The 24185-nt window shown below is 48.8% G+C and overlaps 7 protein-coding genes across 7 annotated transcripts; 4 read left to right on the forward strand and 3 right to left on the reverse strand.

Moving 5' to 3' along the window:
• Positions 1 to 270: 270 nt before the first annotated feature.
• Positions 271 to 1032, reverse strand: EV420DRAFT_1234316 (ankyrin repeat-containing domain protein; the record flags this gene model as incomplete). The annotated part of the gene is made up of 1 exon (XM_060466566.1): positions 271 to 1032. A coding segment is annotated over one exon (762 nt), but the record flags the coding sequence as incomplete, so codon positions are not given.
• Positions 1033 to 1819: 787 nt separating this feature from the next.
• On the reverse strand, positions 1820 to 3270 carry EV420DRAFT_1279815 (uncharacterized protein; the record flags this gene model as incomplete). The annotated part of the gene is made up of 4 exons (XM_060468166.1): positions 1820 to 2415; positions 2471 to 2653; positions 2713 to 2825; positions 2864 to 3270. 4 exons carry the CDS (start codon positions 3268 to 3270, stop codon positions 1820 to 1822), a joined length of 1299 nt encoding a protein of 432 aa, XP_060323115.1.
• Positions 3271 to 3654: 384 nt separating this feature from the next.
• EV420DRAFT_1486506 (uncharacterized protein) lies at positions 3655 to 4420 on the forward strand (the record flags this gene model as incomplete). The annotated part of the gene is made up of 5 exons (XM_060470402.1): positions 3655 to 3729; positions 3863 to 3902; positions 3965 to 4104; positions 4179 to 4191; positions 4242 to 4420. The coding sequence occupies 5 exons, from the start codon at positions 3655 to 3657 to the stop codon at positions 4418 to 4420; spliced, it is 447 nt and encodes a 148-aa protein (XP_060323116.1).
• A 1852-nt stretch (positions 4421 to 6272) lies between these two features.
• Positions 6273 to 7937, forward strand: EV420DRAFT_1735768 (uncharacterized protein; the record flags this gene model as incomplete). The annotated part of the gene is made up of 4 exons (XM_060480017.1): positions 6273 to 6947; positions 7006 to 7377; positions 7767 to 7815; positions 7843 to 7937. Exons 1-4 carry the CDS (start codon positions 6747 to 6749, stop codon positions 7935 to 7937), a joined length of 717 nt encoding a protein of 238 aa, XP_060323117.1. The 5' UTR covers positions 6273 to 6746.
• Positions 7938 to 9470: 1533 nt separating this feature from the next.
• EV420DRAFT_1204443 (uncharacterized protein) lies at positions 9471 to 11218 on the forward strand. Its single transcript, XM_060466350.1, has 3 exons — positions 9471 to 9772; positions 9981 to 10044; positions 10100 to 11218. Exons 1-3 carry the CDS (start codon positions 9756 to 9758, stop codon positions 10820 to 10822), a joined length of 804 nt encoding a protein of 267 aa, XP_060323118.1. The 5' UTR covers positions 9471 to 9755; the 3' UTR covers positions 10823 to 11218.
• Positions 11219 to 12200: 982 nt separating this feature from the next.
• EV420DRAFT_1584987 (uncharacterized protein) lies at positions 12201 to 15515 on the reverse strand. Its single transcript, XM_060474777.1, has 7 exons — positions 15371 to 15515; positions 14649 to 15290; positions 14508 to 14596; positions 14274 to 14447; positions 13628 to 14216; positions 13223 to 13569; positions 12201 to 13173 (listed from the first exon to the last, which is right to left on the reverse strand). The coding sequence occupies exons 2-7, from the start codon at positions 15044 to 15046 to the stop codon at positions 12278 to 12280; spliced, it is 2493 nt and encodes an 830-aa protein (XP_060323119.1). The 5' UTR covers positions 15047 to 15290; positions 15371 to 15515; the 3' UTR covers positions 12201 to 12277.
• A 2632-nt stretch (positions 15516 to 18147) lies between these two features.
• Positions 18148 to 19521, forward strand: EV420DRAFT_1651193 (uncharacterized protein; the record flags this gene model as incomplete). Its single annotated transcript, XM_060478525.1, has 4 exons — positions 18148 to 18590; positions 18639 to 18727; positions 18787 to 18966; positions 19025 to 19521. 4 exons carry the CDS (start codon positions 18148 to 18150, stop codon positions 19519 to 19521), a joined length of 1209 nt encoding a protein of 402 aa, XP_060323120.1.
• Between the last annotated feature and the right edge of the window lie 4664 nt (positions 19522 to 24185).

A 24185-nucleotide genomic window follows, 5' to 3' on the forward strand; every position in this document is an offset into this window, starting at 1 on the left:
GGAAGAGCGAAGGCAGCATAAATGGGATCCTTGGATAATCAAATCTTCGAGAATTTGCATGTTTTGTCAGACTGGCCCGAGCGTCTTAGGATGGAACCCATACAAGTTACATGGCTTGCATAAATAGTGGGCATGCATATAAGAACAAAGCCGTATGCCATACACACAGCGTGTCACTCATTTAGTCTCCAGACCCTTGCCTCCACGTTCTGCAAGAAGTACTGCTACCTCATCGTGTTCCGTTTCAACTGCTATTTCGTATGGACTTTTGCCATCGCTGTCCTTCACCATGATGTCAATACCTGTGTGATCCAGTAAACGTTTGACAATGTGCGCGTTGCCCAAATAGGCAGCAAGGTAAAGAGCGGTCCTTCCCTTGCTATCGGTCCTATTCACATCCATTCGACCCGACTTCAAGAGCATCTCGACGACACCATACTGACCAGAGAGAGCAGCAGTATGTAAAGCCGTAAACCCATTGTCCCCTGGAGTATTAGGATCATCATCTTCCCGCTCCAAGAAGATCTTCACAATGTCACCTCGACCTTTTCTTGTAGCAAGTATAAGGGGGGTCTGGTATTTAAATCGGATGGAGGTATCGATGCCAGGCTGCGACAACAAGAGCTTCACCACTTCAATGTGATTACCCAATACGGCGGCTGATAGTGCTGTGGGTCCAGAAGGAGGTAGCATGTTCAATGATTTCATGTCTTTAGACTCTAGAAGTGCTTTGACGATTTCTTCGTGACCATTCGATGCTGCGGCAATGAGAGGTGTGCAGGAAATAGCCCGAGTTTCGGGGTTTCCATACATCGCGAGTTGGTATGAGATCGGATTAAAGGACCCATAATGGCGATGGAAATCAAGATATGTGACCTTGTCAGCTTGGTTCACATCCACGTCGTCTCGTGACAGTAACATGTTTACTATATCAAGCTGCCCTGCGCGCGCTGCTATACACAACGTGTTTTCCTCCTGCAAGTCAACCCCTTCATCGACCAGCATCTTCATGACATGTGCCAGGCCATAATGGGCAGCAAACCATGCGGGAGTGCGTGGTGCTTTAGGTTCTGTGCCTGGCCATTGCTCACAAGACAGAGCAATTACTATCCGAGTTGACAAGAAAGCAAGGATCTCCTTTTCCATAGAGCCTGGCGAGCATTTCCTGGCATGGTATGTCCAGTTATTTGATGAATATTTGAGAAAAGGGCAATGGTCTTTCCGGTCATCGTAATACCCTAGTGCGAAATTACCGGGAGAGTCAAAAATGTCGAATGACATGTATGTCAGGCAGGTGCGGGTGATATCTGACTCCTGGATGTGGGGGGAAAGCCTATCTTTGTGCAAAGTGAAATATTCTTGGACAGTATAGTCTAGTAAATTATTCAGCAGGTGAAGAGAGAGAAACCGAGATTTGAATACTACTCACGTACAAACCTGACCTCTCCTTTGCTGCCAATGATGACAAGGCCCATGCAAACACTTGTAATAATGTCCTCGTTGGTAATAGTAGCTGGATCGAGTTGTTTAGTTCCTGGTTCTATGGCCAATGCGTACTGCAGTTCCAACACTGTCAAGGGTCGTGCAGCAAAGGTTACCCAGCCGAATATGCGATAGGCGAGGTCTTTGTTCGGTAGACTGTCTATCCTAGCCAGCAGATACTCATACGTCTGCGTAATGGTATCCGGCAGTTTATCCAGCTCCTTATTAAGCTGCGCATGATTAATAGAACGGGCCAACAATTCCATGTGCATCCTTGCTAGAAGCAACCTGTATCAACACCATCAGCAGACAGGATAGAGGCTATGCCATTGGAAACCTACACGCCATCCGCCTTCTCCACAACCGCCTTGAGTATCTTCTCGTACAGATTCTTGTTTTCAGAGAGAAAGGTAAGAAGATTTCCCTTCATGAGCCCGGCCATGATACACTTTTCGACATCAGTATCACTTGCTCGGATCTCCAGTTTCGTATCCGCCTCGAACAATGACCGCATCGTATCAAGGTTTCTCGAAGTCACAAGGAGACGAATCTGGCTACCTAATGCCCTCAGGGCATCAATGAGCCCTTTCCGGCGTCCGTCGTCGTCGAGTTCATCCAAAGCATCCAAGACTATGTAGACGCAGTCGTATGACTTCAACTCCTCAAAAAGAAGGCTTATGCAGTCTTTAAGTGAAGGCTGCGTCTCATCATAACAGTACCAATCGTAGAGGAATTCAATTGAGGCGGTCAGGCTAAGGCGGGCTTGCCAGTAGACGAGCTGCTTCAAGAGACTACGCATGAGGTTGGTTACTGTCTGGTCCACCGCGCTGTTATAGTCGCAAAAGATACACAAGACAAGTGTATCTTCCTTATTGAACTTCGCGCATAAACGCTCGACGGTATTGGAGGCAAGGATTGTCTTACCGACACCGGCTACAGAATATATAAGCATCAATGACAAAACTCAAGGTCCTAGTACAGTACTCACGACCGCCAACACACCACAAAGTGAAGGGCGCTACGGCAACATCTACCCAACTTAGAAACTCTGGGGACTCAAAAAACCACTCTTCCATGTGGCTCGCGCACTGCCAGTGTTTCAGTTTGTTGTGTCGAACAGTGTTGTAATCCAAAGCGCTCAGCCACATCACCGCATTTACGATTTTGCCACCTGCAAGGTTCATGCACATCAGCATTCAATACGAAGATAAACCTTGACCATGAGCGCACCCGGCAATTGGAACAGCCTGTTCTTGTCTTTGGTTGTCAAGGATTCCCAAACCTTAACTTCGATATCACCTAGCATCTTCTGAATCGCAAGAGATAATTTACTGTACACCAAACTTAGCCTTGTACGAGCGAGCGAAAGGAGATCCCTTACAGATGATCATGCTGTCCGGCAACCATGATCAAGGACTTGAGACGCTCGATCTTCCCCAAATCCTCTTCCACGCTCTTTTTAGTGATTGTCCAATCCAGCCTCCGCATAAGCCGTTTCAGCCGAGATGATCCATCCTTCAGTCTCGCCTTGAGTTCATCAAGTAACTCCATAAGCTCCTTGAAATGATCCTGCAATTGCTGTAATGTCTCCAGCCATGGGTCGCCTTTGGTCGACGACCGAATCTGCTGTCCTATGCTGGACAGACCAACCTCGAGATACCGTAGCTCCGTCAAGAGCTCGTCACATTCTTTAGGTGCATTCTTTACGTCCTTTAGATAGTTGATTACAACAATAGTGTTTTGAATGAGGGCGGTAACGGACGAAGCGATTCCAAGGGCCTCTGCCATGTCTGGTGGTAAAGAACAAGGTCGTGTGTAGGAAAGCTCGGTACTTCGCCTCGTGGTCGAAATCGAAGCCAGCAACCGGTCATTGATGTGTTGATGTAATCCTCTGTGGTGATGAGAAACAGATCATCTATGTTACGTTCTTCAGAATTGTTGATTCACATACGTCTTTCAGAACTATAATTTAAGGTGGCAAAAGAAGAAAACGGTACAATGTCGATGCATTGCGTCCAGAGAGCAAACACTGAACCGTTGATCACACTAGTCTCACCCTTGCAGATGCGCCTGCACCTCCCGCATGTATAGACACGAAGACCCTCACAGAGTCTGGTCTACCGCCTATGTCAGGTGCAGCAAGTCTGGTGGGCATCAAATATGATATTATCGATGTACGAGCCTCTTGCAATGGGTTCATCGATGATACAATATGAGCGCAACCCAACAGAGGCACCGAAGCTGATGGTACCTAGCATGAGGTAGATCTGGTGAAGAGCGAGCAGGCAACTACGAGGTGAGGGAGCAAACCAACCATCCCCGTTAGTCCCCATTGCAGCGTATAGATATCTCGTTATCATATACCTTCCGTATTGAAAAGGCCGTTTACGCTGGATCCGACTTCATCATGGGGCATGAAGGTTTGTATTGGAAGGCTGGAGTCCGAATATGAACTATGAAGCCCTTTTGTTGTATCCTGTAGCAGGAATGTCGGACGTAGAGGTCAGGGCATCGAAGCAAAAGATGGAAGTGGAGCTGTATGGTGAGGAGAAAACAGCCGGACTGGCTGGTGCAGGATCGGAGCCCTGCTCAGACGAGGCAAATCATGTCTCGTTTCATCGTGTGAGTCGATGCATTGGAGGATGGCAGTTTCCAGAGTAGGGAAGTTGTGATAGCGCGCTCATCTGATAAGTTAGATTGTAGTGCAAGGTGTGTAGTAGGTGCAGAGTACATCGATGCCCTGCATGTATGCGCCATAGGATGCAGCTTTGAAGCGGTTAACGACCAGAACAGGTTGTCGAGATATTCCTGCTTTGGGGAGGGTAGCCATCATCGCTTAGAAACTAATCCAGAGGGGGAGTTCGCGTTCTCGGTGTTCGAAGACCGGCGAGTAGTCAGAGAAGAGACAGTAGACTTGGTTGCGAAGCAATGGTGCTGACGGCTCCACAGACATTGTTAACGAACAAACTCTCCTTGGATTCGTTGCTTCGTCACTGGAAGACCCGTTCTTGCCGTACTTGATGGTCTTCCTCTCGACGAAATTATTATTACGAACTGCAAATGAAAGTTGTGTCAATATGATTTTGATGAGACGATGACACGGCATACACACTCTGGACGGAAATTTCCCTCAAGGGCTCCCGTTCCTCTCTAAGTCTTCTCGTGCCCGCCCATGGCTGCTCGTCCGCCTGCACGATGCTACTCCTTCCTCCCAACCCATCTCCACATCTCCCTCTGCCCCAAACTATCTTGTTGATGTATTGTTCGAGTCCCGCTCAAGAGAAGCTGCTACCATTAGAGCGAGGGAAGGTCTTTAGAGCACGCGTGTCATCGGGTGAGGAAAGCCTTTGCTAGGTGAACTGGCCAGGAGGATTAGTTGTTGAGAGAGGCTTCGTGTGCGCGTGCTCGGGTCGATGCAGAGTCCTCGATGACGGGGAGAAGAGAGTTCGGTCCTGCTTGTTCCCAATCACGTCCATCTAGAGCATCCAGTAGCGGCAGTTGCCGGGTCCCCGATTCTTTCCCTTGGGCGAAGAAACGGCATGTACATGTATATCCGCTTGTTCAAGCTGCTCAATAGAGTGGTAGTGCAAAAAGCTCGCTCGGTGGCTGCGCCGCCAGCTCGCATTTTGCACACTCTAAATCTAATCACCTGAGTGCGCTCCGTTCGACGACCTATACTAAGATTGCAAAGAACGATAAAATTTCCGGCATTAAAATCGAACTCATTGATGAATTGTCATTTCACACACTAGAGGCCCCGAGGAAGGTGAACGTAACTCAGTCTGCCATCTAGTATGCAAGAGATCACAAGTTGGTGGGCATCTGAACAGCATCTTATAATTACATGCCCTATGCACCTGGCACCATCACAAGAAAGAAAATATTCAAATCTCTAATACTGCGCACCTCATGCCATCACAAGGTCGATTAGTCCACAATGAACACATCACAACATTCATCAAACTGTTACATGGCAGTAAAAATCTGACCATGAAAGGGTATGTACTTCCCAAAAACCAGACACAACAATCAGCACACATCACTTGCAAGTTGCAGTTGCTGTAGCAAAATGTTCTGATCTGCAGGTTCACATCAACACTGAATTCTCTCACTATATCAAATCTACATGATGTAACAGGAAACTCCATTGAAGATAAGCGGATGCATAATACCACAACGTGTTACCAGAGTGATAGCACTGAGGCAGATTTTTGCAAGATTTTTATTAACCCGCTGGCAGCTGAGTGGGGCTGTAGAACAGACAGTAGTTGAGAGCATCTGCAGTCACAGAGCAGAAAAAGGACAGTGAAGGTAGGAATCACTTGCGACATGCAAGCAAAAAAGGTGATAGTAGGTGAGAGGAAATGAAGAGGAAATTGATGTCGACAGTTTTCCGACCAGCCCGCAAACCAATAGGAAGTGTTCAGAAAGAAAGACTTCTCAGCCACAGCGGCAACCGCTCGGCAAATAAGCCGTTGCGTGCCGGATGATCGCCTATCACCAAAAATTACTAAGCCGACCCCGAGTATAGCCCCTGTCCAGACACTCTATCGTTTCCTCATTCTTCGGAAAGAATCGGGAATTCCTTTCCCGTTTCCTTCGCACTATTGAATTGCTTAGCAATGCTACCTTCGCTATACACAAACTGGATCTAGCAAGTCCTACTGGATTAGTCACAAGGCACTGTTTCTCTCGTCAGGTTCAATGGAGGAGATAAGCCATGCGAGAAAGACATACGCGGTGAAGGCTTCACATTCAACACATCCAGATATCGCCGATTGCACAGACATATCAATGTTCTCGGCTGTTTCTAGCGCACTTGTTCTCATTTTGTCCACATATTCATACATCGCCTTTGTTCCATCATCTATTCTCTCCTGAACCTCTCCTAAGATATGCTTGACCTTCTCCATCTGCTGCTTCAGGACCCCATATCAAGCCGAGCCATTTCCTCCTCGCATGGTGGGGTCGAAAAGACTGAAAAAAATGCATCTCTCCAGCTCGCATACGAATTCTTCCGTCGGACCGCGGAGCGGCTGTAATAAATGCCGGAAAACGGCTCGACCTGTAGCCTAGTGCATGACGAATGAACCTTATCTTTCTTTCACAATCGTTTCTTACATCTTTGTCTACTGAATTCAACAAGTTCATGTGTTTTGAGGCCAAGATCGCCTTGATCATTATGCGTTGCTTCCATGAGGGGTGTATGAAACCTACCCAATGCACAAACAAGTGCAACGCGGGTCCATTCTTTCCGAACCACCATGGCCATGAAACCTACTACATCGTCTGCTACGACCACTGACTCGGAAGACTGGATTGACTGGGTGTATCGCTCCTACCCCGGCCGCACCCACCAGGAAATCATTGATTTCTATGTATCCCAATACGGTTCTGTCGAGGCAGCCCAACTTGCCATTGAAGAATTCCGCGCCAGTGTTCCAAAAACGGAGAAGCAAATCGGTGTAAGTACGCTCTTTTTATGATGTCTTTTGCTCTGACCAATCTCGGGCCTCCATTTAGCGCTATCCTACTCCTAACGAGGTCATGTATGTCGTTGATATCAATGACAAAATAAAAATTGGCATATGGCGCGGAGATCTGGCAGACATGCATCAATACCAGTTCGCTTTTATCAACCCCGACTCTGGTCGACCAGTTCCGACACCTCGTGGCGTCCATGTTTATGGAGTACCACGTCCAGATGGAGGTGGGACAGCAGACGAATTGTTCTCGATTGAAAGGGCCTCTGGCCTGAAGGCTAAAATCCTGAGCGAAGTCTTCGTAGTACCTGAGGGTACAGTATGTCGTGTTGAGGGACTGGAGAAAACCGTTCACTTTGCCCTTCCTATACATGACGACTTTGTCCTTGCCCCGTTGAGGATCTTCAATAAGGTAATTGATGCCCTCTTCTACTGACTGACTTGGATGTCTGCTGACAACTTCCTCAGAATCGTTGACCCCAATAGTCATTGTGTAGTAAAATACAGCTGGACCCCTTTCTTGAGATGTCGGCTGGATTGTCATCATCAAATCTTTGACTACGTGTAAGCAACTCCGAGGAACGTACCAAGCGAGAGAATTATGAGCGTTTCGGATCATGGAAGAATTCGATATCGCGAGTCCCCTAGCATCTAAATGAGTGACGAGAGGTACATGCGCATAGACTCGGACTCACCTTGTGAGACATTTCCCTGGTGTATTTTTTGAACTCGCCCGGCTCCCTTCCAATATCGCCTTTTGAGCAGTTGAATAGAATATTCAGAATGACTTGGAATGCGCAGGCATCATCGCTGAGCTGGTTCACGAGCTATACATGGGTCCTTAAAATCGGTAGGTCGATGTGTGTCCTTTCGCCAGCGAAAGCAGAACACCAAGCCGTACGGATGGAGGTAGTCGATGGCTCAAAGTTCTATATCGTAGACTTTGACGATCTCGAGGTGCTTGACTCCTAGTTTACTAAGGATGTGAAAACGCCTGCGTAAGGATGCAGCTTCGACGAGTCGCTAGTAAAGGAACAAGAATCAGCTTTCAGTCGATATGAACGAGGTATAGATACGTACTGGTAGTTGACTGAGATTTTGCGCTTATCACAATGTGATTGATATCCCTTTGCTGCATTAGGTTGAATGGTTGTATGCTGAATATCAGCGATGGATAGGATCCTGAAGCAAATGAAGTATCCAGCAGCTGTTGCCTAGTGCCAGACGGATATCCTGAGAGTGGACAAAACTTGGCGAGCTGCTGTATATCTCATTCGAGGAAATGAAATAGCCCTTGTACGAGTCGTGTCTATGGGGTTGGAAAACTACGTCTCGTATTTAGAAAAACTGGGCTGCGAGAATGATGAACAGAGTGATGTTTGATAGTGAGGTTGTCTTCGAAAGTTTCGGTGGTGTGGATCAAGGGAACGAAGGAGGCAAGGGATGAAGAAGAGACATGCAAAGATGTCTCGCGTAGTACTGATGACGGGAACGGATCCCCACCAACAGACGAGGACGCGTCAAAAAATACTGCCAGCCAACGGCCTCTCCTTGGAGTCGTTGGAGTGTTCCGGAAACGTTGAGCTTCTCGACAGCCCTTTCTTAGATGAAGATGAGCAGGCTACCTGGGGCACTAGTCATGCCAATAATATTTCAGCGAGATGCGAATAGTGAACATACCCAAGACTCATACAACTAAGAACGTTCTCCAGCTGAACCTTGCACAGAACATCGGGAACTCTTAGCATGGTCAGCTCTCTTCACTGACCTCCCCTCCTGTCCCTCTCTTCGCCCATAAAAAGCTAAATGCCGCGCCGACCTCCCTTCCAGGCCATTTTCTGCTCAAAATTAACATGTTGACGTGTCGTCTATGTAAACCAAGTTCCAGAGTCGTTGAAGTTGAGAGGCCGCCATTGTTAGGGATGCAGAGTTGAGAATAGACTTGGCTACAAGGGAATGGTGCTGAGATTTCCAATGAACAGGCTCTCCTTGGAGTTGGTGTTCGTGTTGCCGAAGGAGCCGTTCTGGTCGTACGTCTTGACAGTCTTCCTCTCGGCGAATGACTATCACGATCTGTACATGAAAGTCGCGTAAGTGCAGGCCCAACGAGATGACGACGGCGGACATACGCAACACACGGGATAATGGGGGTTTTCGGAGAAAGGTCCCTTCCATCCGTCAGCCAGACACAATGTCGACTGTCCCTCCCTTCCTCCCAGCCCATCTCCGTCGCATTGACATGTCTTCCGGGTACCGTTCAAGCTGGGAAGCCGCTATTCCAGGAGGCACAAAGTGAGAAATTTCCGCACCCGGTAATTGTTGACGAAGGAAATGGCTTCTGTAAGCGCGCGCGTCTTAGCATCTGAGAAATTTTCTCTAGTCTAAGCAAACATGCCAGAATGTTAACGATTTTGAGGGGCTTCACGGGCGCGCCTGCCGAGTCGAAGCAGAGTCCTCGGTGATGGGAGACGAAAAGGGAGTTTGAACTTACTCGCCGGGTTCGGTCCGGCTCATTTCTCAGATCTCAGCCACGGTCCACTATGTCCACCCCGGCGTTTCCTAAATCACCTAGTAATGATACCTTCGATATACCCAAACCGGTTCCAGCAAGTCCGACTGGATTGGCTAACATTCTCTTGACGGATTCTAGATGTTTTGCCATCCTGTTTTTATTCTTTGCGCTTTCCGTTCACACTGCACATCTCTTCTCTATTATTGGCTTCTCTGACGAACGAGCTGTGCGCGCTGTGTTTGGCGCTGTCTTCAACGAGTGGGCCAAGGTTCTCATGAATGGACGGTACTCTGAGGTGAGTTTTTGGGCCGTGTGTTACGGTAGTTGCTAATCAGCTCGAAACCATTGGCGTCGTATGGTTCTGTGCACTATGTCAGGCAGTGCGAAGAAGAGGTCCTCCTGCTCGATAACATAGGAGGATGCAAACCTGACCAGTGACCGCCACCATCTTTTTCTTCCTTGTTTTGTTCAGAGCCGCCTCATCCTAATGTCCTGATTCTGAGCTTCCACACTTCAGGAAACGGTGAAAAGTCTTACTCCGGACGTTATGGGGCTATCTATGTCATCGTACGACTTGTTTCGCGATTCTTCGTCGCGTAACTGCAACTAATTTTTTTCTCAGCCGCCAACTGCCGGACAAGCTCTCCTCATCCATCGATTTATTGACCGACGACCAAGTCAAAGTGCTTATCGATGTAGCAGTAAGCCGCAACGATGTGGTCGGGATCAGACACAACCCAGGTATCAGCTGGATGCCTGCCACGGCACGGAGAATCGCCCCAGACGCTGTCGCGAAAAAATGCGATCCTCACGGTCGATGTCCATCCGCATTCCAAAGGTCCGGCGCACTCTTCCTATGCACGAGAAAGAATCATTGTCAGGCTGTTATTCGATGTGGCTCGTGATGGACTTCATCGACGGCGATGTAATGGAGACGACATGGCCACAGATGAGCTGGTGGAATCGCTTATGGACTGTATGGAAGCTGCGGAAATTCATCCGGGAACTGCACCATGTTCCCGTTCCCCGACCCAACGTCCCAGGCCCATTCGATTCCACTGATAAGGCTTTGGCATGCAGCGGATATAATTTCTCCGAAACCGGGGCGGGACCTTTCGAGTCGTACAGTGCCATGGCGGACTGGTTCGACCACCTCCGCTACTCCCTCCTCGTAGACCTGCATATGAACTACGGGAGTTTCAAACCACATCTGTATCCCATGTTCGACGCTTCCCATCCTCCAGTTCTATGCCATATGGATCTTAATATGCGTAATATTATCGTGGACAAGAGGGGCGACGTTTGGTTAGTCGACTGGGGCATGGCCGGCGCGTTCCCTCCATAGTTTGAGTACGCGAACATGGTTTTATTTGCAAGGGCAGTCATAAAAGAATGCCGTTTACCAAAATCATGGCTGTTTTTCGTGCTTTTTGTTGCTGGTAATTATCAGTGGTACGAGGCGGAGTATCTTCATCGTCTGGAATATGCGTTTGGAAGATCGTGGCTTGATCATCCGAAAGGATATTTTGAGCGGTTGGGGTCGGATATCACGCTTCGACGGGCTTGTTGAGATAGCTGTTCAACAGGCCGCACAGTTTCAGTCAAAGCTGTCATTGAACGGAATCATGCCTTCAGAGGTACCACGATCGCTTGCTCTGCCATCATCACTGATAACCGTACTTTTCTTTCTCTCTTCCTATTATCAAGAACTATCGTTTGCAGGATACGTTCCGAGAGCAGATACATCTAATTGAGCCTGTGTGTAAAGTACCCCCCCGCTGTCGAAGAAAAAGATAGTGTTCACTACACGGATGGCGGAGAAGACGTGCATGGAATATATGAAGTCTACCACGACAGTCTGGAAAGCTTCAGCATGATGCACTGTTTCTCACGGAACCAGAGATAGCGTCTTCCTTCCCTCTTCGGGACTACTGTTCTGCGATACATCCCAGCTCTTGTTGATAGAGATCATCTTTCATTGTCGAACACCTACGACTCCTTTCGACGTTGCCAGAGAAGTCGGTACAGCACGCTGCTCACTCTGGATAACTCGCTCCCAAGTGCGGCGTTGTGTTGACCAAGTCATCGGGCTCGAGCTTGAAAAATGTCGATTCTATCCAAGACTCCATATCCAAGCTAGAGAGATGGTCCTCTTCCAGTCTTTTCGACGGCATTTGTCCCGCCATGTGAAAGGGCTCCGATTCGTGAGCGTACTGATTGTCGCGGCCAGACCTGAAGCAGCAGATTCGGAGGGTCGAGCATGCCCTTTGAGAGGTTCGGCGCAGGATAGATGATGGAATGGAGGGGATGTATGAGCCTTTGGGCGGAGCTGTGAGAAAAGCATGCGGAGGCGTGAGAAGGAGTACGAGACGCAAACCAGTCCTCTGTGGAGGTTAGAGAGCGATATCTGGATGCGAGTTCGAAGCCTTCACTGCTTTCATATCTCAAGATCTCATGGCTCATCTCCCCGCCACCACGTTTACCTCATCCTTTTGATCGCCCCATCCTTTTGCCTTCATTTTCTACGGCATCGGCTTCCTTCGTACCATCCGAGCGCCTGCTAATGACACTTGAAAACAGCAAGGCTCAATTTACGCATTGTTTCTTTCATGAAGGTCCTACGGCCGAAGTCGAACTGTACCATGTAAAAGGATCGTTTGCTATCTCGTATCTATTTATCGCATATCTGACTTGTGCTATTCTCTTCCCTGTGCTTATTTACACGAATCTGCTCTTGAATTTCAGGAACGATACTCTGCAATGTGGAGATTTGAACGACTCATGTTCGATATCCTTGACGCTATAGATTAGTGAAGATCGGAGAAAAGAGATAATCGGCAAACCTGGATCCGAGATACACTACAGACCATTCATCGCCATCTCCCCGCTCGAGAAACATCTTCACAACATCGTCTCGGCCCATCCTTTTGGCAAGCATAAGCGGAGTCTCATCTAGGATCCGGATAGAGGTGTCGATGCCAGGCTGACGAAGCAAGAGCTTAACCACTCCGACGTGGTTACCAAGAACGGCTGCTGATAGCGCCGTGGGTCCATCGGGAGGCAAGAAGTTCAATGACGCCATGCGTCGGGACTTGAGAAGCATCTTGACAGTTCGTTCGTGTCCATTCGAAGCCGCCGCAACAAGGGGTGTGCAAAACGTGGGATGAGCATCCTTGACTTCAATACCATTTTGATAGTGGCGAAGACATGTGACTTTGTTCGCCTGGTTCATGTCCACGTCATCTCGCGACAGTAATAGTTTCACTACGCTGATCTGCCCTGCGTGTGCGGCGACACACAAGGTGTTTTCGTGCTGCGGATCAACCCCTCGATCCAATAGGATCTGCATGACATGGACCAAGCCATGATGAGCAGCAAACCAAGCAAGAGTGCGTGGTATTTCAGGTTCCGAGTCTGGTGGTTGTTCGAATGACAGAGCGATTTGTGTACGAGTCTCTAGGAAGGTGAGGATCTCTTCTTCCACGGATCCCCGAGCGCATTTCCTAGCATGAACCGCCCAGTGATTTGACGCGTACTTGAGGAAGGGATACTTTGCGGAGATATCAGAGAGGAGGACGTTTGGAGAGCGAAATACGTCGAATGACATGTAGGTTAGACACAGGCGTGTGATATGTTCGTGGATGCCTGCAAATTTTCCGGCTTGCTGAGAGAGAATGTACTCGCGGAAGGTAGGGTCTAGCAAATCATTCAGGAAAGAGAGAAACTGAGATGAGGACTAACTCACGTGCGAACCTGACATACTCTTCGCCATCAACGACGACAAGCCCGACACAAGCACTTGAGATAAGGTCGAAATCGAGGATTTTATGGCGGTTAAGCTTCTTCGTTCCTACTTGCACGGCCAATGCATACTGTAGTTCCGGGATCGTTAGGGGCCGCTGGGAAAAGGCGACCAAGCCGAATATTTTATAGGCGAGGGTCTTCTCGGTCTCGGTCTGATGTTCGGCCCTTTCCAACAAATGCGCATACGTGCTTGCGATGGCTTCTGGAAGCTTCTGGAGCTTCTCAATGAGGTCGCCACGATCCTCGCTATGGGCGAATAAACTCAGATGCGCGTCTGCTAGGAGAAACCTACAGAAACACAACGGTGTTAGTGACTGAAAGGAAATCAATAGGATATAAATCCTACATGCCCTGGGCCTTCTCCACGACCATAGCGAGTATGTTCTGGCGCAGGGCGTCGCAGTCCCTAACGAAAATACGGAGACGGTCATTATCACGAAGCCTACTCATCACCAATTTCCGGATGTCGCCGTCGTCTGCTCGAATAGGCAACTCTTCATCTTCCTGAAACAGCCGTTGGATGGCTGGTTTGTTTCTCGAAGTGACGAGGAGACGGACTCTGTTCCCGAATGACTTCAAAGCGGAAACTAACTCTTTCTGATTGTCAACGAATTCATCGAAGGCGTCAAAGATGATATACACGTAAGGATAGCCTTCCAGATGGAGAGAAAGAACCTCCATGAGTTCACCGAGGGAAGGATCCATTGCACCTTTGAGGCTCCTGGTGTGCATGGATTCAAGAGTGGAAGAGAGCTCGTTCTGTGTGTATATCAACTGCTTTAGCAGGGAACGAATTATATCGGGCACGGTCTTGGCGTCCGAGGTTTGGTAGTCCCTGAAGACACGAAGGACGGGGATGTATTCTTTGGAAAACTCGGTCCGTTCGCACAAATGAGCGACAACAACGGAGGCGAGGACTGTCTTTCCGGTGCCGGCTACGAAATTCATGAGTTTGTGCAAATACGCTTAGGGGAGTCTGGCCTGAGACTCACGATCGCCAGGACACCACAAAGTGGAGGACTTTGCGGTACCATCAAGCCAACTCGTAAACTGGAGTGCCTCGAGGAACCATTGTCCGGTACCCGCAACATGTTGTTTCAGCTTGCCGCGTTGAATGGAACTGTAGTCCAGAGGACTGAGCCAAGCGGCTACCTCGGCTTTTTTGTCTGTGATGTATGTATGCATCAGTATACAATCCAAACTGGAGTTTTCAAGAATGAACATACCCCTCTGTCTACTCATAGCAACATCTCGAATAGCGTCTACTTTGCCCTCAAGGTCGCATAGCTTTTGCTGAACATTGAGAGAGAATGCGCTGTATACCAAATTTAGCCTCTGAGGTGTCAAGCATAGTAAGAATCACTTACAGGGCCTCGTGCTGGCCAACGACATCCATGACCAACGACCCGATATCCTCAACCTTCCTCAAATCCTCTTGCGCTCTCTCTTCAGCAAATGACCACTGGAGCCTCGGCGCCACCCTTTTCCACCACAGCGAGGTAACCTTCAGATCCTTCTCGATTCCAGCAAGTAATCCACTAAGCTCTTTGAAAGGGTCGTTCAATTGCTGTAATATCATCAGCCACGGGTCGCCTGCGGTCGATAGCGACGTGATTATTTTCACGGTAGACAGGTGGATCTCCATATGCCGTAGCTCCCTCATGAGCTCGTTGCGTTCTTTAGGCGCGTCTTGTACATCCTTGAGATACTTGATGACTGTGCGAGACTTTTGGATAAGGGCAGTAATGGATGCGATTTCTACCATGGTGTTGCCGTTTGAGTCTCAAGTCGCAAAGAGTCTTAGACGTTCCGCCCTTTAGCACGGCCACCCTACGGATCCCCCAGAACGAGTAATTGTGCATCCGGCCATGTACATCACGGTGTCGCCCTATGGTATCCATCAATTCCGCATGAAAAATGTTCCTCCTTGGAACCTCTGGAAGGTGAGGCGACGCATCCGGGAGGAACCCTTGCTTCTTGGCGACATTATCGATAAAGATGGGCAACAACTATTGAAAAGTCATTTCAAAGGCTATAGATAAAATGAACCTCAATACGAATTCAGTGCGAGGAGCATAGCGGAACGTACCTGCAATGCCCTTCTCAGCCTACACTAAGCACGCACGGCACCGAATCCTGTCTACCTTCCAAATCATCTCTCCTGTATTTTTCCAAGGCGCGTCAGCATGCAGAAGAGGGTTGGGTGAGGGAGAGAGAACGAATGTGGTCGACAAGTTTCAAACTTTGTCGTGACCGGCCTATGCGGCTTTGGACTCACGTGGCGGCTGTGCTGAAGGACCGCGGCGGACCGGTCCTTCTCCCGAAATCGTTGATTCCTACTTGCCCACAAGCCGCGTCTACTTAGTGTTCAGCCATCTGAAGGGACCGAGAACAAAGTACTCGTCTATCGTGAGAGGGGATCGAAACTCTCCTTCCATCTCTCTACTATCTACTATCATCGAAGACTCGAATTGCGCACACACGGCCTTTCTCTCAATCTCCTACATTCACCATATATCTGTCTTGCGAAAGCTTCGCTCGACTGACGACATGCAGAAATTCTTCCATCTGTAATCTCGACTCTGGCGATTTGAACGATGCTCGGATCCTGGTTCGTGAGGCCGAAAGGACACCATGTTCATTTTGGGTGGAGGTAGGATTCAAGGTGGAGAGCGGGAGGGGAGGGACGTGTCTGTGACTGTGGGATGACAAGGGACGAGTGAAAGAGGTTGACAGTCCAGAGGCCCTCTGAGGGCAGTCATCGTCCTGAGGGGTGTGATTTCGCTGAATGGCGCCGCTAGCTCTAATGCTACTGGCTTGGCGGTCTAAAACCTCCATATTCGCTTATTTCAGCCTGGCGGCTCACACTGCAATGCAATGCAAGATACCCCTCGGAGCCTAGCCTGGGCTGCACAGAAGATTCAGAGTCACCGAACCCATTGCACCACCATCACACCAGAATTCGGATCCTTCCAACCAGCACTCAAAAGCTCTGTATTTGTACATCCCGATAGTGGCGACGATTCGACTGGAACGACTCTTTGAATCTGGGTTCACGCGGATGACGCGTCACCGTGACAGCTTTAGAGGAGGAAACTGGGAGCAACAGAATTCGGCATCATTCTACGACTTCTTCTACGTGAGTATGTCCACGATATGAGTCCCGTGGAACTTGTACTAACATCACTTTTATATGCAGTTCATAATAGTTAAAGAAGATTATCAAAAGCACGAGTCCTTCACACACGTCGCAAGTGGTGAGCCCTCAGCGGCCCACAAGACATTCCTCCGCGTTCGCGTCAGCTACTCTGCTCTTCGCGCTTCTCTTCCTCCATTCCCTCAGTATAATCCTCCATCAACTACTGCAATGAAAATTTTGCTGACATGAAAACGTTCAGCTCTATGTGAAAGTCGATGTACTGAAGAACGACGATTACATCAACTAGTATGGAGTTAACCCGACAGGGAATGCAACCATCACTTATCCAAATACTATAACACGGCTCCATGTTAGTTTGATCGATTACCTCCCAATTACTTACTGAACTTTTGCCGAATAGATCTCTTGACCTCATAAAAGTCATCCGGACCATGGATACTCTGCGGAGGGTGGGGTGATTAAGACGTGGGTGCATGTGAATAGGAAGGAGACGCGAGGGTAGGCTCCCTTACAACCCATTCCCAGACCATGATCATCGAGCCGTACATTTCTTTATCGTTACATGAGTTCAGAAAAGACTGAATTATTTACGTGCAGATTTTGTATGGCGCATAGACCTTTATTGGGTACAACCAGAAAGCCGTGTCCCGATACCCAACATCTCGCTTCACGATTTCGAGAACTTGTGATCTCTGTTTCGTTATCAAGTAAGCTGGTCAGTCGCCGTAACTCCTGCCGTGGATTCGCTAAGTGTGAAAATACTCAGTTCTATGTGCCGCATGGAAGCTGCACTGAAGAACAATGATACAACGTCGAGAGATCGGCTCGCACAGAATGGACACGATAGGAAGTCTCTACCATAATTCATCTCCGTGTTAGTTCGATCTTTTACCTTCTAATCGCTTATTGACCTCTCGCCAGATTGGCCCCCTGACCTCACGGTAGTCATCGCCCCTTCCTTTTCAAACAACTTGCAGTGTCCGTCGGGATGTCAAGCATGCTCGGAATTTCAATCGGGGAGCTGGGGTCTGCACTACATCCCAGGCACTTTCTCAAAATGATGCCCATGATGCACCTTCCGATACCCGTATTTCGCAGACCGCATCACCTCTGTTTCAACGTAACGATGATGAAAGCCAAGTACCATGATCATATCACAGCGTTACATTCGGCATGATCGCTCCAAATCAATAACCAAACCACGACATGTTTTCTCGGAACTTTTTTGATCTCGACCGGATGATCTCCAGTTCCTCGGATACCCATAGAACTCCTGCAATGGAATTACTGCCGCTAGTCTCGTCCCGTCGAGTATTTCTCTAGAAATAGCACGGCTAGATGAAGATGTCGCCGGGTATACGTTAGGATGGGTTCGCGATCTCGACTGGTATGTTAAAATAGGTTCGTGTTCCCACAAACATTTTGTCTAGTTTGTCTAGTCTTGACTTAAGCACCTGCCGTTCTAGTATGTGGCATCGATAAAGCCTCGAATCTTATGTTATATTCGGATCCTGGCCTAATATCCAGTCAAAGTTAGTACAGAACACGGATGATGATGGGAAATGCCGTCAACACGTATCTATATGCTGCGATTATCGCACAACGCCATTGATCCGGTTCCTGTAAGGCTGTGGCTTCGATTTCAACCACAAGGCCATAGCGCCTTGCGACCTGTCTGCTTACAACCTTGCTCTTCACCACCAACCATGTCAGAGGTCATAGGAGCCGCTTCGTCCGTTACCGCCGTCATCAATAACATCATTACTCTCATCAGCTATGTTAAGGACGTATCCAACGCACCTGAAGAAATGATCCAGATCTCGAAGGAGCTAGAGTATCTGAGGATCTATCTGACCGCCATAAAAGAGCTCATGTCGCTGTCGCCCGAAAATGACCCGTGGCTAGAGACATTGAAGCGGTTGTTCCCACCTCCGGACGATGCTCGAGACGATGTCCCGGGCGGTCTTTTCAAAGAGCTTACGGAGTTATTCAAGGAACTCGATAAAAAGCTGGTCATTGATCCGCCTCAGTGGAAGAAAGTGAAAAAGAGGCTGCTTTGGACGCTTACCAAAACGAGCGTGGAAGAGGATCTGCAGAAGATCGAACGTTTCAAGACCTTGGTCATGAGCGCTGTGCAGCTCGACGACGTGTAAGTGACTCCTTCGTTCAACTCTCGGAGGCTAAGTTTGGTATACAGCAAGTTATCTCATGCAATTAAAGACATGGTCGCAGACCTCAAGGGCACGTTCGATGGTTTCATACGAAAGACGGAGCAGTTACAGATGAGTGCGTGTATCGTCAAGATTCATTGTTGTGCTGAACATTGATGCATGTGTACCTCGCAGGAACAGAGGATGCGGAAATGGAAAAATGGCTTACTGCAGGCTATGTGGATTACAAGTCTATTCAAGAGCAAACACTAAAAAAGTGCACTGAAGGCACCGGACAGCGGTTTCTTACTTCCCCAGTCTTTCTGAACTGGAAAGATGGTCCTTCGGCGACTTGCCTGTGGTGTCCTGGCCAACGTGAGTTCTACGTTCTTGTTCAGCTCTGTTGGAGGCTTGAAGCTGACGTATCCTATAGCTGGTGCCGGAAAGTCGGTTCTAGCCTCCATCATTGTTGAAGATTTAGAAACACTGGTCAGTCCGAGAAAGGCACTTGTTCTGTGCATTTTTTGTGACTATGAAGAGCCAGCTACGACCCAAACCATCGTCTGCAGTCTCTTGAAACAAACAATCCAATCTCAGGGGCTTTCTTCCCACTCCAAATCTGTCTACATCGAAGAGTGTGTCAATAATGGTAGAAGACAGCCGTCGGACCTCACACTTTCAGACACACTTTCAAAACAGCTGAGATCGTATAAGGGTCATGTCTACATTGTCCTGGATGCGTTGGATGAGTTCAATGACGATGATGGAGGGCAAGGACAGCTGATCGATACATTGAGGTCGTTAGGGGATAATGTCCGTGTTAGCGACCGATTTCACAAACAAGATCAAACAACTCAGCGTGACTCGCACTTCGGTCAGGCGCTGTATGTTGTCCGCAGGTTTGCGTTAAGGAGGCTATCGCTTAGTTGAGCAAGAGGGAGTTCAGACTAAGTTATCGGGTGAATAAACTTTAGTTCGAGACTGAGGTTTAAGACCTGCAGTCGGGCTACTTAAATACAGTTTGGGTCGTGCTAAATATACTACAAGTGTCTGCAACGGTGCGTTAAACACACAAGACCCACATGGTGAATGCGATCAGGTCCGGAGAACTAGCATAGCAGGATTACGATGGAGACGATAAGATAAGATAAAGCGTGAGATCGTAATATTACCCCCCTGTTAAGGCAGTCGTCCCGACTGCGACATAACTTGGTTTCGGAAGATAGGCTCCTATAAGAGAGGGCGCATTTGGTTTTATCAGGTATTCTTGAATTGCCTGTACCAAGGGGTGGTCCGTTTCCGACTCGGTTACTGATTCATGTTCGGACCAAGAGTCGGATTCGTCTTTGTTTTCCCACCACTCCGCTGGAGGTCGAGTGATAAATGAGACTTGTTCGAAGTCCTCGATAGCGTCTCTTGCGTTATCTAGGTCTTGTTCATCTACCCAGGAATTTTCCTCCCTTGGGTATCCCTTCCATTTGACGAGGTATTCGATTCCGGTGCCGCGCCTTCTTCCCCTTCCTCTTGCCCTTTCTCTTCTGTCCACAATTTCTTCCACTTCATATTGTTCCTGTCCGTCTATGAGGTCCGGTGGTGGCGGCAAAGGCTGTACTTGGATTGGGAACTCCGGCGGATGGTATGGGGTGAGGAGTTTCTCATTGAAACGATCGTGGATTTTCCAAGCTGGGGGGAGGCGTAATTTATATGCTGAAGCGCCATGTTTGGATAGCACTTTGAACGGCCCAACTCGTTTGTCGCCCAGCTTCTTCATTGGTCGCGGAAGGCTGAGGTTTGTGGAGTCCAGCCATACCTTGTCCCCTGGTTGATATTCCACCGCCGGTAATTGGTGCTTGTCGTATTGTCGTTTCATGATTTCCGCTGCCTTCTCTAATGCTTTAGCCGTTTGTTCATGGATCTTTTGGATTTCAGCCACAAATTCTCTAGCGGCTGGGTTGGTACCTTCTTTGATCGTCAGCGGGGCTAGGTGTGGTTTTTGTCCATGGTTGATTTCAAACGGCGAATAACCGGTCGCAGAGTGTTTGTGGTTGTTGTGTTGGAAAGCTGCGAGAGGTAGCCATTCGCTCCAGTCATTCTGTCGGTGATTGATAAATATGTGGAGATACTTTTCAATCTCCTGGTTTGCCCGTTCCGTCTGTCCATCGGTTTGGGGATGATAGGCCGTAGAAGGGTTTCCTTGTATGTGTAGCATGTCATACAGCTCCTTCATGAATTTTGATACAAACTGGGGTCCCTGATCCGAGATCACCTTTTGAGGCATTCCATGCTTTGCCCATACGTGGTCTCGCAGGATTTTAGCCCATCCTGCTGAGGTTAGCTCGGTCGAACATGGCACCGGGATGACTTCTTTTGAGAACCGATCCACTATCATGAGGATGGCATTGTACCCATTTGAGTCGGGTAATTCGCCTATCATGTCCACCGTGATATGTTCCCATGGTCGAGAAGGTACAGCGTGTGGGTGTAGTGGCGCTCTGCGACGTTGGGTGTTTGTCTTGGTGCGCTGGCAGGCTTCACAACCCTTCACGTACCGTTCTACATCGCCTTTTAGTTTCGGCCACCAGTATTCTCGTTGTACGAGTTCCTTGGTTTTTTCTATTCCGGGATGTCCAGCGGTAATGTGATCGTGGTGGATGGCGATGAGCTCTCCTCGCAGCTTGGCGTCTCGAGGTAAGTATAACCGTCCATCGTAGTGCATTAGGCCGTCTTCTTGGGTCACTCCTCGGGGGTGATGAAGGGATGCTTCGATCCCTTTGTCCCACTTGGTAATGTCCCTTAGGGCTGTTCGAATGCACTTATGGATTTCTTCTTCTCCTGGCATGACTAAAGCTCTGAACATTTCTGGTTTGAGCATTATCATTTCCTTGTTGTCTTCCCCTCCTTGATCGTGGTCTGCTCTCCTGGATAGTAGGTTGGCTTTCTTGTTTGCCGTTCCTGGTTTGTGGTGCAGCGTAAAGTGGTATTCCGCTAACTCCGTTACCCATCGGGCTTGCCTTCGGTTGAGCTTTTGGGGTTTGCGGAAATACTGTAGGTTTTGATGATCCGTCCAGATCTCAAATTCCTGATAGGCACCCATCAAGTAGTGTCTCCAATCCTCGAGGGCCAACATGATTGCCAGGAGCTCTTTGTCGTAAATTTCATAATTTCGCTCCGTGACTGTTAGGGCTTTGGATAGGAACGCTACTGGCCTCCATTTTCCTTCCTGTTCTTGGGATAGGACTGCCCCTATCGCTCCTTCGCTTGCGTCTGCTTCTACGCGGTATTTGCCCATTCGTGTGGGTATGGCTAGTACCACCTCTTCAGCTAGCTTTCTTTTGATTTCCTGGAACGTGCTTTCCTGAGCTGTTCCCCATTTCCATTCCGTTTTTCCCGTTAGTTGAGTTAGGGGTCGTACATGCTTGCTGTAATCTCGGATAAATCTTCGGTAGAAGTTGGTGAAGCCTAAAAACAATTGTAGTTCTCGTTTTTTGGTGGGCTGAGGCCATTCCGTGATTCCCTTGACTTTTACAGGGTCCATGCGTATCGATCCTTGACTGATGATTACTCCGAGGTATTCGGTTTCCAATACCTCAAACTTGCATTTTTCCGCTTTTAGGAATAAATTGTTTGCGCGTAGGATGGCTAGAACCTCGCGTACCACTGTTTGATGCTTGTCTTTGTCTTTGGTGCAGATTAGGATGTCATCCAGGTATACAGTGACATCTCCTCTTGCAATCTGCTCCTTGAACAAGTCGTTCATCATCCACTGGAATGTGGCCGGAGAGTTGGTGAGTCCGAAGAACATCACCAAGGGTTCAAACAGTCCCCTATTGGTTCGGAAGGCTGCCTTCCATTCGTCTCCTCCTTTGATCCGTACATTGTTATATCCCCACCGTACGTCCAGCTTCGTGAAGTATTTGGCGTCCTTGAGTTGATCCATCAATTCCCCGATGAGCGGTAAGGGGTAGCGGTTCTTGATGGTCATCTCATTCAGCTTTCTGTAATCCTGTACGGGTCTAAGTTTTCCGTCCTTCTTTTTGACGAAGAAGAATGGTGATGCCATGGGTGATTTGGAGGGCCTAATCCTTCCTGATTCTAGGTTTTCGTCTAGGAATTTATCCAGTTCTTCCTGCTCGGCCGGATTGAGAGGATAGACCTTGCAGTCTAGACTGGCCTGAGCATTAGGGATTAGCTCAATGGCGTGGTCCCAGGGCTTGCGAGGGGGCAGTTCGTCGAAGTTCTCTTTGGCAAAGACGTCTCGGAACTCCCGGTATGGTTCTGGTACTATTTCTTCAAACGTCTTGGCCCCCTTGGCTTGGTTTGCTTTGGCAGCTAATTCGTTAGCTTTGCTCCCCATGGCTCGTACATGTAAGGCTTCCTGAAAGTCTATGACCAGGATGGTATCTCCCTCTTCTATCTCGGTTCCCCATTGCTGCTCCGGATCTTCGTCGGGAAGGCGAAAAGGTATCTGGCGACAGGCGCACCTGGCTAACGTTACGGCTCCCGTTTTCCAGTCGATGATGGGATTATGCCGCTTGAGCCAGTCATGTCCCAGGAACAGGGGTACGTTTCCTAGATCCACGACGGCTAGGTCGATTTTTTCATGATGGTCCCCAATTGTCATTCGGAGCTCTACTACTTCTGTGATATCTCCTCCCTTGTTTCGACTCCCATCCACGTTGTATACCGCCTGTGCTTTTGGCAGTTTTACCCGTGTTCATTTGTTGTTCTTTACGAACGTTTCGGTTTATACAGCTTCCGGTGCAGCCACTGTCGACTAGAGCGTCGACAGCGTGTACCTGTCCCGGTTGTCTAGGGTCTCGAGTTGTCTCAAACGTTGACGCGTCCTTCCCCTTCCTCCTCGAATGTATTGCGGAGAGGGCACACAGGTTCTGCATGTTTGCAAGCATTGTTCCCGCTGTCGGGTAGGTTTCTTTAGAAGATCCGAGTAGGTCTACTACAGGTCTTCGTCCACCTCGATGAGTCGTCGGGGGTGTACCCACATCCGAAGGGTGGCGAGTCTGCCGTCCATAGGGTTTTTTCCTGCCTCATTTTTCTTCGCACCCATTCCGCGCTGTGGGGCTTAAGCCACCCTTTGTCCCATTTGTCGTTGTAGTACTTCCTCTTCTAGGTCGGGTGACTTTGTAGTCTTCTGGGTACTCCTCAGTGTGGATCACCGGGTCTTCCCCTTGTGACTTAAGACTTTGTTGATAGCTATAGTCGTCTTCCTCATCGAGCACTTCTTCCAGGGAAACAGGTTTTTTATTACAAATGGGGAGTTTCACATAATGGTCCCACCGACCCGCCCACCGAGAGACACGAGCTCCCGGTGCCATTATGTGTTAGCGATGACGAGGGGAGACGTACCGTGATTGGAGGGGAAATGATGATGTCCCCGGTCGTCTGGACTGTTGTTTGCGGGGCGGCATTTTTCTTGCTGGGGATTCGCGTTCCCTCTTGCGGCTCCGTCGGGTCAGGGTAGTTGGCCGCATAGGGCAGGTGCGTACGTTCCGCCTTCAGGCGAGGGCCCTGCATCGTTCCGCTCCCGCCTGGAGGCGCCTTTGCCCACTACTGGGCTCGGCCGCTCTTCCTCCGTT

Source organism: Desarmillaria tabescens (genome assembly GCF_030435595.1).
Source record: "Desarmillaria tabescens strain CCBAS 213 chromosome Unknown EV420scaffold_91, whole genome shotgun sequence".
In the NCBI taxonomy this organism is placed as follows: Eukaryota; Fungi; Basidiomycota; class Agaricomycetes; order Agaricales; family Physalacriaceae; genus Desarmillaria; species Desarmillaria tabescens.

What these genes read in the sequence shown, in the direction of transcription:
- EV420DRAFT_1204443 (XM_060466350.1), top strand. An exon ending in ATGGGGCTATCTATGTCATC is followed by an intron (nt 10,045 to 10,099) that starts GTACGACTTGTT and finishes TTTTTTTCTCAG; the next exon opens with CCGCCAACTGCCGGACAAGC.
- EV420DRAFT_1584987 (XM_060474777.1), bottom strand. Translation starts at nt 15,046, where the DNA reads ATGGTAGAAATCGCATCCATTACTGCCCTTATCCAAAAGTCTCGCACA. An exon ending in TTTGTGGTGTCCTGGCGATC is followed by an intron (nt 14,217 to 14,273) that starts GTGAGTCTCAGG and finishes TGAATTTCGTAG; the next exon opens with CCGGCACCGGAAAGACAGTC. An exon ending in AGAGTATGTCAGGTTCGCAC is followed by an intron (nt 13,174 to 13,222) that starts GTGAGTTAGTCC and finishes ATGATTTGCTAG; the next exon opens with ACCCTACCTTCCGCGAGTAC.